General features: G+C 34.6%; 1 protein-coding gene across 2 annotated transcripts; it reads left to right on the top strand.

Moving 5' to 3' along the window:
• The first annotated feature begins 4562 nt into the window (after nucleotides 1–4562).
• LOC137710907 (putative transcription factor KAN2) lies at nucleotides 4563–9938 on the top strand. 2 transcript variants are annotated; one of them, XM_068450066.2, is made up of 6 exons: nucleotides 4563–5622; nucleotides 5755–5831; nucleotides 7119–7164; nucleotides 7271–7445; nucleotides 8458–8533; nucleotides 9421–9938. In XM_068450066.2, exons 1-6 carry the CDS (start codon nucleotides 4941–4943, stop codon nucleotides 9568–9570), a joined length of 1206 nt encoding a protein of 401 aa, XP_068306167.2. In that variant the 5' UTR covers nucleotides 4563–4940; the 3' UTR covers nucleotides 9571–9938. The 2 variants fall into 2 exon arrangements, with proteins under 2 accessions (XP_068306167.2, XP_068306166.2); XM_068450065.2 differs by having other exon boundaries at nucleotides 4574–5622; nucleotides 8461–8533.
• The last annotated feature ends 4095 nt before the right edge of the window (nucleotides 9939–14033 follow it).

Raw genomic sequence — 14033 nt, 5'->3', positions numbered from 1 at the left:
CATACCGAATACCGATGTTTATTGGCAGTGGTTAAAGGTATTAAAAGCCTTTGCATCATCTTTCAATATGCCCAAGATAATTGATTCTACTTTTTTCATCAAAAGGGGAAAAAGAAAAGGAAGAAAAAAATTATACCTTTGCTTCTCACAATGGAACTATGTCTTTGCTAACAAGTTTTCAACTTTTTGTGCAACAACCAGTCCTTTTGTCTAAGAATATAGTTCCTCTCAATAGACTAACTAAATTTCTTACAATATGTTTGTGTAATTTTGGCCTTAAAAGAAAACTTTTAACCACATTTTTTCAACAAAAAAAAAAAGTTAAAAATCTTTTACCACATAAAATACAATTCGTTTATTTGTATAGATTTTATAACAAAAGATATTTCTACTCTAAATACTAAACTAAGGGGAGGGAAGAGCGTTTAGACTTGAAATGCGGTGGGTTAAAAAGGAAGACCTATCCACCAAAGCAATCTACCACTTGCGACCAAATACGGTTCATTTGATAGAACATTTCCTACTTTCTCATCTAGAAAAGTAAGAATTAGAGTAAAAGAGGAGAACAAGAAAAAGAATGGAAAACAGAAAATATTAAACTAAGAAGAGGCGGGAGAACCGAGTTTCTAAGATCTATTAATTACAAGTGCAGAAGAATATAGTTAGATCCTAGTATTATATGAAAAAAATACTATATTTTTAGTTGAGTTACTAGCTGAAAAGTCATACTATTTAATAGTTGAAAGGATAAAAATGTCCGTCCCAACAAATATTTACAATCCTAAAAGAAATAAATTAGGTTTCCGGACATGTAATTGAGATTAACTAATTCCAATAATTAATTACGTAGTGTAAATAAATAAATAAGAATGATATAATCTCATTTACATATATGGTTTGTTGTAAATCGATAACCAAACAAAAACAATAGGCGAATGAATTATACTTACAAGAAATTTTAGCCTTGCAATACCGCTTTGTAGGATTATCCTTGAGTTTGTATTCACCTTCTTCAAGAATAGGACAATGTTCTTGAACTCCACTAATGTTGAGCCTCTAGGAGTATTCAAACTAATACACCAACGACGAATGGTGTAGTGAGTAATTTGATATCGAAGTATACGTGATATAGTCATAATAAATTCTCGAACCTTAATTGCAACGTTTCTTACAAGATTTATGTGTTTTGAATGATGTCAAATCACATGTGAATATCTTAAATCACCATGATGCATCTCATATTTAAGCGGTTCCTACAAAATATAACTTGATAAAGAATTACTCTGCTCAAAGATTCTAGAGTTGGTTTTGACAAAAAATAAAAAAATTTCTAGAGATGGATCTTCAAGTGGCAATGCTGGAAATTGCTGCTCACCATTTGAATTTCTGGCCCCATAGGCCAATGTCGCTAGGAATTGTCACGGACCATCGTCATTGGTGCTAGAAAAATTGTCACCGAAATTTTTTTTTTTTTTTTTTTTGGCAGCCGTCGGAATTTTCTTTTCAAATCGCCAGACATTTGTACTTTAGAAGCACATTGTCCTATTTAATATACATTGGTAGCCCATCCATTCAGCAATTTACCACAAGATCCCTAATTTGTGCAACATTCTTTTAATCAAGATTTCATTCAATTTCTAGTGAAATATATCTTTGGAAGTCAAGTTTCAATTCATATCCCCTAGATTTTGTCTCTAATTGTAATTGGTAGAAAAGATAACCGTTGGCACATTGTGGTAATTAAACTTTGTACGCCAGACATGCCCTGTTGTATGGTGTCACAGGACAAATCGCAAGGTGTGGTATATGTTCTTGTAAAAAAATTGACCATTGTTCTTCAACCCAGCCTAACATTTTCTGTTTGCTACACGTGGTTGGTGACCAGAGTGCAAGGCAGTTTTTAGTACCTGAAAAGACATGATTACCCCTATTACATGCCAATGTTCTTACATTATGTAGATGTAGGTCTGGTTTGGTTTTGCTTTTTTCACAAAAAAAAATTACTTTACTTAAAGTTAAACAATAAAAAGTGTTTGGTAAAAATAAAATATTATACTTATTTTTAAAGCAATGGTCTTCCGACATCAACTTTTAAATACAACATGCATGTTACTTTTAAAAGCTCCTTATTATAAAATTATAAAAAGCAGAGTTGAGTCTTTAAATGAATATTTTTAATTTATGAAATACCTTCATTAATTTTGAAAATAGCTTTATTTATCCTTCTACGTACATTTTACCCTTGGAAAATAAAGTGACCATCACAACTTATCATTATTAATCTTACATTATCACTACCATTACCACCACCATCGTTGCCATTAACACCACTGTCATGTTCGTCACCACCACCACTACCATCACTACCACCATCACTACCACCACTAAAACCAAATTGCCACCACTAGCACCACAACTGCCATTACCACCACCATGTTGTCATTACTGTCGCCATAACTATCACCGACATTGCCACCATCACACTCACCACCACTACCACCCCAACCACCATACCCTTACTATTGTTGCTGCCATCACCATCACCATCACTAGCCCCACTGCCGCCGCTACTGTTATTGCCATTGTCATGGCCACCATTGTCGTCGCTACTACCTACAACTACAACCACTAGCATTACACCATTATCGCCTACCACATCCAACAACGCTGCAACCACCACCCTACCGCTACCACCATGCTACATGTACACTCCAACTACCACACCATACTATTGGAACCATTACCACACCCCCACTATTGTCGCTGCCATCATCACCATTTCCACCGCTCGTTGCCACCACCCCCACTACTATGTCTATTTTTGTCACTATATACAATTATATCATTTTACATTGAAAATTTATCAAACGTTTTTACATTGCTTTTCATACTCACAACATTTTTAAAAATACATTTTATCAAACACTCAATTGCTTCATTTTACTGTTGATTATTTCTAAAGTACAATAGAAGCACTTTTTTTAAGAAAAAACACATCAACCCCTAACTAGCCCGTAGATTGGTAAATTTGACTTTCCCACTACCCTCTCACATTTGGAAGGACCATCCTTACAACTAACCGCCACAAGCATGGTACCTTCAATTAATTTCTCTCCACATTTTGGGGTCCATGTGAAAATTATTCTCTGGAAAGAACTTATTTAAAAGCATTTTTATATGACACGTCGAAATTTTTAATAAGAATGTTAGTTGTTCATAAGTGCTAAAAACGTTTCTTAATTAAAAGAAGTACATAGCTGATTTTTTTTTTTTTTTTTGAAAAACCCTTCGAGTTTTTTTTTAATCAAACAGAACTTTGAACATTTCTGTCAAACATTATCAGAAGTGCTTTTGGTGATTTAAAAGAAATTTTAGTTATTTTAAAAGCACTTTCAATTATACACATCATTTAAAAGAAAAACTGAAAGACATTTAAAAGAAGACTAAAAGACATATTCCTACATTTGTGTCAATCAAAGTCAACATGTGTATACAAAAATAATTCATAAAAAACAAAACAAAACAAATTATTGCACACATGTCAATCTATTATAAGCGAAGTCAGAATCCATTAGATCCTTACATCTAATTGTTAATTTTTTAGACTACTTTGTATCAAATTTTTCGGGCTACTCAGTGGTACTAAAACATACCATAGAAATTAATTGAAAAGTCCAGCTACAATGGTATTTACACTCAGTTTGTATGAGTTTTATGCAAGATTTAACTCTGCAAAGATACATTAAATCCTTATATGAAGATCGAACTCTAGAGTTTTATGACTGGTACCGACCATGAAAGAAAAATTATTAGAAGGTATAAAAGACATTAATTTCTAAAAAAAAAATTAGCTAAATATTATCCAATGTTGGGTTTAATCTTTATAGTTAAACAAAAAGAAGAATGATGTCGTTTGTGGAAATTAATTAAAGTTCATCATCATGATGGTGATGATCATGACTCTTTGGTGATTGAAAAAACAAACAAAGACTCAAGGTGGAGAAAATTAGAGACAATTATTCTAAACCCTAGACCGTGGAAATTAGTGTTCAATCATAAACAAACCAAGGGGTTTGTTGGTCTTAGGGTTTATAAAAAGGAGCACAAACAAACCAAAGGTTTCTGTTCAAAGACTCTGTTTACGTGTGGGGGGTAGAAAAAGTTTTACAAACATGTGTTGTTGAAGTCTTGAAGAGGGGCATATGCACACGTTAAAGTTCATTTACACTCAAATTTTCTTTTTTGGCTTTCTTTTTCCTTTCTCCTCTAAAGAAAAGGCATCACAGTACTTTTATATATAGTTATACAAAATACCACAAATCCGTGTAAAATTTAATTGAACAAATATTACTACTTAATTACCCTTTTTTTTTCTTCAAAAATAAAGAAGGAATCAAGTGATTAGAAAGAAAAAATGTGTCATACTTTATTTACTGTTCATCTTTATATTGCTTTCTTACCCTAGCTAGTAGTGGTACCCTACCCCCACGTCCACAAAAGAAACAAACACCTTCCCTTGTTTCTCTCTCTTAATTTCTCTTTCTATAGAGCCCCCCTCAAGTGTCATTTTCTCACATATACTTCACACAAACCATTCACTTCATACCTTGTCATTTCTCTCTCTCTCTCTCTCTCTCTCTCTCCCTCTCTCATCTCAATCTGAAAGCTCTCTGCAACTACCCCCACACACAAATTGATCAAACCCCATCTACACAAAATACCCAGAAATCTCTCCAACACCTGAAAATCTCTAACCCTAATCAGATCACCAAGGAAGCTATCTACCTAGCTCACACAATACATATATACAAACACACAGAGTTATTTCTCAGCACAAGGAAGAAGAAAGTGCTCATAAATATACAGGAGGGAATTGTAAAGTAGCTAGATATATCTGTATAGGGTTTAGGAGAAGGAGATTAAGAGAGGGAGGTGGGTTGATGGAGCTGTTCCCTGCACAACCGGACTTATCTCTACAAATTAGCCCTCCAAACAGCAAACCCTCGTCCTCCTCCTCATCAACTAGTTGGAGGAGAAGCAGTCATAAACGTCATCAGGAGGGGGTGGATTTGGGGTTTTGGAGGAGAGCCTTGGACTCCCGAAACTCCACCTCTGACGAGCTTTCGAATACCAATCATCGTCCTCAACACTACAATAATATTACAGCCGGTACTAGCTGTAATGGTGTTAATGGCAATCTTTTCCATCCCTTTCAGTTTCAGCAAAGCCACTACTTTCCCCAAGTTCCCCAGGCAGATGTGCAACAAGAATTACAGCAATCGGATGAGCTGCTTGGGTTTTTGAGACCCATTAGAGGAATTCCACTGTACCAAAACCCTCCTCCTCCTCCCCCTAATAATTTCTTCCCATTTTCTTCTTCACAAAAGCCAGTTAATTTCGACAATAATACCGCAACCTCCACCTCTACAATTACTAGTTCAACCCCACTATTTCAGGCAGCTGCTCATCATCATCATCAAGGTCATCATGGCGGTCTTCTAAGATCCCGGATTTTCTCTCGCTTTCCGGCCAAACGGAGCATAAGAGCCCCTCGGATGCGTTGGACTACTACTCTTCACGCCCGCTTTGTTCACGCCGTTGAGCTTTTGGGTGGCCATGAAAGTCAGTACTGAGCACTCACTCTCTCACTCACTTCTAATTCTTTTCATTTTCTTGCTTCTTTTGTTTTTGTGTTAAATTAATAATGTTCTGCTAATTTATTGATGAAGTTGGTTTTTATTTAATTATGATTAGGGGCTACACCAAAGTCAGTTCTTGAGCTTATGGATGTCAAAGATCTCACATTGGCACATGTTAAATCTCATTTACAGGTAACAACCTATCTTTAATTCTTTTTTTTATGCGTCTTCTTCTTCTTCTTCTTCTACTTCTACTTGTATTGGTAATTTTGTGCAATAGAGAGCTTAGGAACACCTTTGACTGCATTTGTGTATATAGCTAGCTAGCCATGCATGTTTGGCTTTTGTTCTAGCTTCCATCTTTAATTAATTTAGTTCTTGAAATTTTGTACTACGTTTAATTAACTTGAAGATTGCAGTTCTCTCTCTCTCTCTCTCTCTCTCTCTCTCTGAGTTTAAGATTTTTACAAACTTCATTAGTTAGTTAATATTATACATTAGGAAGGTGCTAGCTATGTGTTAATTATTATATATGTGTGTGTGACAAACTCCAATGGCGTTGTTTCTGTGCAGTGCCGAAGAGACTGTTTTTCTTTCTATTTGCGACAGATTTTATATAGATAGATTAGATCTGATGGCTCTGCTTCTTCTTCTTCTGTAAGCTCATAATGAACAGCTTTTTGCTTGGAAGAATGAACCATCCATCCCAAGTTAGTGAGATAAATAATCAATGCTCTCTCTCTCTCTCTCTTCTCTCTGGCCTCTCTCTCCTCTGTAGAGGGAGAAAGAGAGATGAAAAAAAAAGGAAAGAGAGAGAGTATGCTACTGACAACTGAGATGTGAGATGCATGCATCGATTTCAGAAATTGAGTATGACAAAGCCCAAGGAATTCAAAAATAAGTCGTCGTAGCTCGTATAGTATAGCCAAGCCGATCCTGACAAGCTCAAAACACTCCATCCATCAATCTATCTTTTGTATTTATTTAGAAAATTATTATTAGTATTTTAAAAAATTTATTTTGTGCTTCAAATTTTTTATAATTAAAAAAAAATATACTTATAAATAATGTAAAATGTGATTTTTAAAATTGCTAATAATAGTTTCTTTTATTTATATATATAATATATTTATTAAACAAATATATATAAAGAAAAAGAAACAAATAAACAAGTACACAAACATCATCATTTCTCAATGATATCTTCATCAGCTCAGATCCATGGGTTCCATTCTAACCACACCTTGTCCTGCATCTCTAACCATAGTTCTTTAACAGACATATTCATATGCATTATGCATACATTCATACATGAACAATGGAATCTTGCAACATCATCCATATAATTATTTCTGTATGTATTTGTACTGTTTTTTTCATTTGGTCAAATTACGTCCCAAATTATAAGTGTAATGATGTATTACCTATGCTAAACATAAATGATTATTTTTTTATTAATATTTATTCCAAATATTGCAGATGTACAGGACGGTGAAAACCACCGATAAAGCAGCGGCCTCTTCAGGTTAATAGTTAACGTCTCTACTTTTTCTAGAAAATAATATTGTGGTATATTTGTTTTATTTTAAGGGGTTCTTAATATTAATTAATTTTATCATTCTGTGGCACAGGACAAAGTGATGTATATGAAAATGCTTCATCTGGGGACACCACTGAAGACATAATGTATGAACTTCAGAACCCAAGAAGGTCTTGTGAGCAGCTACCATCAGCTCAGCACGGATCAAGATCGACTACTGCTCAAGATAATAAGGAGTACTACGGCCTCTGGAGCAATTCTTCAAGGTAACACACTAATTAAACGCTAATTAAATTGCATATTAGTATTGATTTTTTGCACAGAGACCAACAAAAGGGACTTGCATGTCGCTCTTCTCTATTTTTATTTACTTTACTATTTGGTTGTTGATGATGAATTCATTTCTAGCCTTTGGTTTGAGTCAGTGAAAGAAGAATTAAGGTATAAGAAAAAAACATTGCAGCAAATATTTCAATGTATATATATGTTTGTTGTTGTCTAGGTTGCCTTGTGTAACGGTTTAAAGATCAATTAAATATGCGTGCATGGCGCTCATACTTGCATGCAAGAAATCACAAAAAGAATAAGTAATGATGATGATTTCATTTTTGTCAGTCTCAGTGCACCACAGAGACATCCTAGAAAATTGACAGAAACTCCATATCTAAGATCATGATAGGGTAATTATAACCTCTTTCATCAAGTGGGCTGTGGGTACATGGTGAAAAGAAAGTAAAAAGAAACGCACCCACACTCGAGTGATCTTGACCCAAAGAAACCTCTAGCTAATGTTCCAAATTTCTCCAAGATTTGGGACTCTCATTTGACTATCAAAAATCGATGGAGATATCTCTTTCCTTTGGATTTTGTGGGGCTTGAATATAGAGCTATGTATACGTATGTATATATATAGAGAGAGAGACGTACATATACATGCATATATGATCAAAAGGGGCCTAAACTTTAGAAAACTTAGGGCCAAAGTTAAACCCTAGCAGAAATCTTTGTGCCAAAGCTGTAAGCCCTTTGAAAGTTTCTTGTAGTCCGTGAATTGTTAGCTACATTCATTCATTTGAATAGTGAATGGATGTCACGTGGGAGTTCAACTTTATTTCAATCAGCACAAATGTAAAGATTAAAGTGCGAGCGGAGAGAGAGAAAGATGTATATAAATAAGACACAAGTAAAAGATTGCTTTCTTTTTTCTCAGTTTGCTTTTTCATCTGCATGCATGGCTTCCACTGAAAGATAATATTCTCTCAATCTGTTGGTTTGCAGCAGAGAAGCTTGGGTGCATGCAAACCCAAAGGATTCTGCACCTGCAAATATTATACCATCTCTCGATGATCAGGAGGTACCAATTCAATACTTTTTGAATTTATGTACATTATTTCCAAACTATGCACATTAAGATTTACCTTGCAATGTTTTACGCTTTTCATGTATATATCACTTATATATATGTATATAAATGTCATGTCATGGAATCAATGAACAAAATTAAAGGTAATTGTGTTTCCATCTTGTTTCCACCAAATCGTGCACATTACACATTTAGAGGATAAAAGGGATAATATATACGCTTTTCAAAAGCTGGTTCCCTTAAAAATTGAAGGGTTAATTCTGTCATATTTCACATGTCCTTTGTGATATGCAAAACCTTGTTCATTATTCTCAGTATATATATTTTCCATGTAAATCTTCCACTAGTGAAAAAAGGGAAATATATAAATAAGTAAAAGGTGAAGCCTTTTTCTCCCATTTATTTAATATAAATTTACAGAAAGCCCTCTCATTCATCGCAATATTTATAAACTCCTAGCCCTAGACCGAAAACCTAACCCATTTGACGCACAAGCCCCATAGGTTGACCATGCATGAAATTGGAGACTAGCTATTGTCACGAGATGAATTATATCTATAGAAAAATACATGGTCAAAAGCTATCACATGAAGTTTCCAACAAATATATATATGATAATTGATGAAAATGTAAAGAGCTATATAGCTATAGAGAGAATAATGTTTTGGGAGTTGCTCAGTTTGTGCAGGCTTTCTACTTTCTACTGTACTCTTTCAAAGTTTCTCTTTCCTTTGATAAATTAGTGTTCAATTATTCCAAGTGGGAGCAGTCAAATGTCCTTTGATTCCCGCCTTCCCAGTTCACACATATCTTTTGTTTGGCTTTTTATTCTTTTTTTGTATATTTATTTATAATTTTGCATAAATATTTTGTTGCAGAGGGAGGACACGAACATGATAGATCCAAAAGGATTAAGTTATGAGAAAATATCAGATATAAGCAGCTCCTCAACAACCATTTCAGCTGGAGGGACAAGCGTAACCCCCACGAAACCCAATTTGGAGTTCACTTTGGGCAGGTCACATTGAAATTGAATAGGGATATAATTAAATTAAATTAAACCTAATTCAATTTCTATGTTTTTAAATTCAATTTCTATGTTGTTAAATTCAATATATATAAATATTAAGCCTCTGGTGTGTGGATGAATGGGGGCTGCCGTGGGAGAGATAAGAATCGGGTACCGCTCTCAGAAATCAGAGGAAAAGAAACAAAAGAAAAGGAAAAGTAAAAGGAGAGTTAAAGAAAGACAAGGAGACAAGAAAGACAGAAAAGAAAGCAACAAAAGGAGAAAGGGTGGAAAAAAAGCATGTCCTTCCTATCAATCTCTGAGATCCTATTCAATTATATTATTCGTAAGTAAATATAATCAATGGAAAACTAATTGGTTTTTGTATGTTTATGCACTGATCAGAGAGAAAGAGAGTGCTTTAACCAAAAGTATCAGGTGATCCTTGGTAATTGCAATGGAGCATTTTACATTTAAAAGAGTAACCCCAAGCCAATAAATCTTTCCGTGTTGCAAGGGTCAGGAAAAGAATGTTTAGTGCACACAACCATGCTCTTGCTTTGCTAAGACGTTATTTTCACGACTCGAACTCGTGACCTTTTGGTCGCAAATGAGCATTTTATAATAATGTATGAAATATATTCTTGTTTTTTAAATTTTACCAAAGCGTTGGGTTCGAATTGAGCAGCACTATCATTTACCAAAAAAGAACGAAAGAAATAAAGCAGTACTATCACATGCTTTACACTTTACGGACAAAGGGAAACAAATAATGAGAATACAAAGTTATACAAAAATTTTCTTTTCGGTCAAAAACTTCATGCTAAAATTTGTGAAGCAAAGATAAACATCTACTACATGTTGTAGAATTGTGTTCTTTATTAGCTTCAACTGGACCTAAAGGCAAGTCTCAATCAATGGACTTGCAACTTTCTTTACTCATTAACCTCATCATGTGTTCCTGTGAGTATGAGATGATGCCAAATTCTTCAACCTTCTTTGGTTGCTCTAGGCCAAGATTTATTCTCATGAGGGTTCCAGTTATTTCAGATTATCTGCTCCTTGTTTCGTATTTCAACTGAGGAAGATCTGCAACGGGTGCTAAAAGTGTAGTCTTGTTATTGTGGTAGCATTGGTTGATAAGGTCTCACCAATTCGGGATGTCCCCTATAATATTAATTAGAACTATAATTGTCCACGACGAGTTTTCATATTCTGAAAATGTAGCATTATAGTCAATACAAGCAAAAACATCTTTTTCAATCTAAGCAATAAAGCTATCACTCAATCACTGATCTCACATTTTGTTGTACAATTAGACTGACATGGCAGTTAGGGCATTCCTCTTCAACCCAATTTGTCTCAGATTCAAATCCCTTTCCAAGTGTAAATTAAGTAGTAGTATCGCTTGTGTGTGTGTATATATATAATCATGCGGAAAACTGACTTTTCCACTTTGCAGTTGAAATCGGGCAACCGGTAAAAGCAAAGTCAATGTAATAAGTAAATACACATGATTAAATGATAAATGCACCCTTTTCTCCACCATCGTCTTCGCAACACTAATAATTTCATGCAATTGAAAAAAAATCACTGACCGAATATATGTCCCAAGTTGATCTACAAGTGCTTGATTTATGCGAAAAATTTGAGGAAAATTTTGAGAAAGACAAAGTTTTTGTTTGTCAAAAGCTACTAACAAAAACATGCCAAACAAATAAGCAATTAAGTATTTAACTCATTAATCGATCATCTAATTTCCCAACTTGCTCATTGATGACATAAACAAAGCCCTCCACACGATAATGATGATGGTATGTCTTTGTTGTAGCATTACTTCGTGACCTCCCTCCATTTATGTATGTCTCATCCATTTAAGAACCTCAATATATATGATGTTTGAAATAAAAAGAAGATGCTTGATCAACCAAAATATCAAACCTTCTATTCCTCATATAGCATAGTTGTTGCTTATGCTTTGACTAAATTCATTGCCTCTCTCTTGATATTTCTTTTGTAATCTTTGTGCCAATTGCGACTCCTAAGCCCAATCTCTCAAAAAATATGTAAAACACAAAATCAAAAAGTTTGTATTTGTAACAATAACGTGCTTCACTTACAGTATCGTTGTGGCGATCATCTGTGACCATTTCAATACATTCACAATAGATAAGAACGTGGAAATCAAACCAAGCATTCTGCCATAATGTGAGTATTAACGTGTATCACTAGCACATTTGAGACTAGTTTCATGATTTAAGCCTCATTCAATTGATAGTAAATCATTTTCCAAATGTATCATGACTTACGCTTACGTGATACTCCAACAATATTAACTACATTATTAGTCAAAGAGGAAAAAGTGAAATTTCTGCATATTATCTTTGATATGACAATAAGATCTTGTCAAAGTTGATGTGCAAAACAATGAACAAAAAAAGACACAAGGTTGATCTCAAGCTAAATAATTAACCTGTCAGTGAGCCATTGATCTCTTATATTGTGTTGAGGCACGGGCCCTTAATAATATTCATGGCAAAAAATGTTTTCTCTATTAAATCAGTTGCAACCGGTAAATATTAAAGTCAATACAATAAGCAAATACACACGATAAATTGATAGATGAACCCTTTCTTTCTCCACCATTGTCTTTGCAAGACTAATAATCCCATGCAATATTTGAGAATTTTTTTTTTTTGAAAAATAACTTGAGCAAGACGAAGTAGCTTCTATTTGTCAAACACTACAAACGAATCATCTAGACTCAAACATGACAAACAAATAATCAACTTAGTATTTAACTCATCGTAGCGATTATCTAATTCCGTAAGTTGCTTATCAATGACATAAACAAAGCGCTCCACTCGAAAATGATGATCGTTGGTCTTTGTTGGAGCATTACGCTGTGATCTCCCTTCAATATATCTCATCCATTTTAGGAACATCGATATGTCCTTTTAGGACTTGGGTTAGTATATGTCAAGTCTATGCAACTTATATAATCTGCAGTACACGTTTCATTTTCACTTAAGGCGTACCTTTTGAGAGCAAGGCACAAGAAAATAGATAAGGAAGTTGTGGTTGAATTATTGTCTATTGAGCAATGATTTTTTTTTTTAAATTTCTTTTAAAGAATTAATGTTTTTGTGTCAATGATTCTTGTTCTAAAATACGAGGGTCCTACACAAAAAGTACATAGTCTCTAGGGCGGCCATATATCATATCGTTTTTTTCTACAATAAAACGGAAGTTCTTCTAAAAATTCTAAGAAGATGCTCTTATATATGATCATTTTAGTGGATTTTCATAAACTCATACACAAAGTCAATATTTTAGTAAGAAATTTCTATATATATATATAGTTCTCTACTATTGAAGGATCCTTCAGGGACAACTTGTGAGACTCACTCAACTATTTTCTACGATCTAAACTATCAAAATTTTAGTTCATTATTCATAGATCATCTTATGATAAATTAGACAAATTCAAAATCATTAAAACATCAAATTTTGGTAAAGAATATAGACTGATACAGTGCTTTAAAGAAACACTTGAATAACCACTTTTTAACTAACTGTCATAAGGTTTCTGATTTGGGTATTTTTTTTGTAGAAAAAACTCTTTAAAGAAATACCTAAAAAGATAAACCGTTTGATCGTTAAATTTCAATATGGTGATGGCCCTACATGTGCGTTCTAGATCCCTCAACTGAAATTCATTTTTTGTGAGCGAGTGTATAGGGTTTAGGATAAGAACTGATGGTAGAAGTAGATTGTCACATGTATGGATATTACAAATCAAATTGAGACAAAAACAAAATAATCAAGAAAAAGGAAAATGAGAAGAAACTATCAAAAGAGAGAGAGGACCCCAAAACCCTTGCAAGTTTGCAACACAAGTGTAGGCCGAAATTCCCGCGGGAGCCAATAAGAAGGTATCATTCTTTTTTCTGGTCGGCAGAATATTATTTTATTTTTCTTCCACCTTTTTCTATTTATTTAGACGGACAACAAAAAGCACAAAATTATAAACGACCACAAATGCTTTTGGAAATCCTTCACACGTGCCCCCAAGGACGTGACGTGTCACGGGTTATCCGTGCATGATTACGAGCCAATCAGAGTGCAGAGGGGCGCGGATGTCGAGGCAAAAAAATCATTTAGCAATCTATTGTTTTATGATTGACCCTCTCACTCTCCTGTTGCTCCTGCTGAACGGCCTGTCGTTTTGGCAGAATGCTGCAGCTTCGTCCTCTCACATGTTACGGGCAGATCGGGCAGATCGGGCAGGGAGGAGAGAGAGAGAGAGAATGAGAGAGAGCTGATGGCGACCTTACCTTCTTCTAGTCCTGCGCATTCATGGCAGTCCCGTCGTTGTCTGCCCGGCTATCAAGGCGGGGACTCCTCTCTCTCTCTCTCTCTCTCTCTCTAAATTCTAATCACTGATCAGAAGGAACAAATCTCTCTTCCCTCAACCCTCAA

The sequence above is a fragment of the Pyrus communis genome, chromosome 6, assembly GCF_041283825.1.
Source record: "Pyrus communis isolate YQ-2024b chromosome 6, ASM4128382v1, whole genome shotgun sequence".
NCBI classification, from domain to species: Eukaryota; Viridiplantae; Streptophyta; class Magnoliopsida; order Rosales; family Rosaceae; genus Pyrus; species Pyrus communis.
Note: the sequence above shows the minus strand (reverse complement) of the source record. Positions and strands in the feature narration are given on the sequence as shown.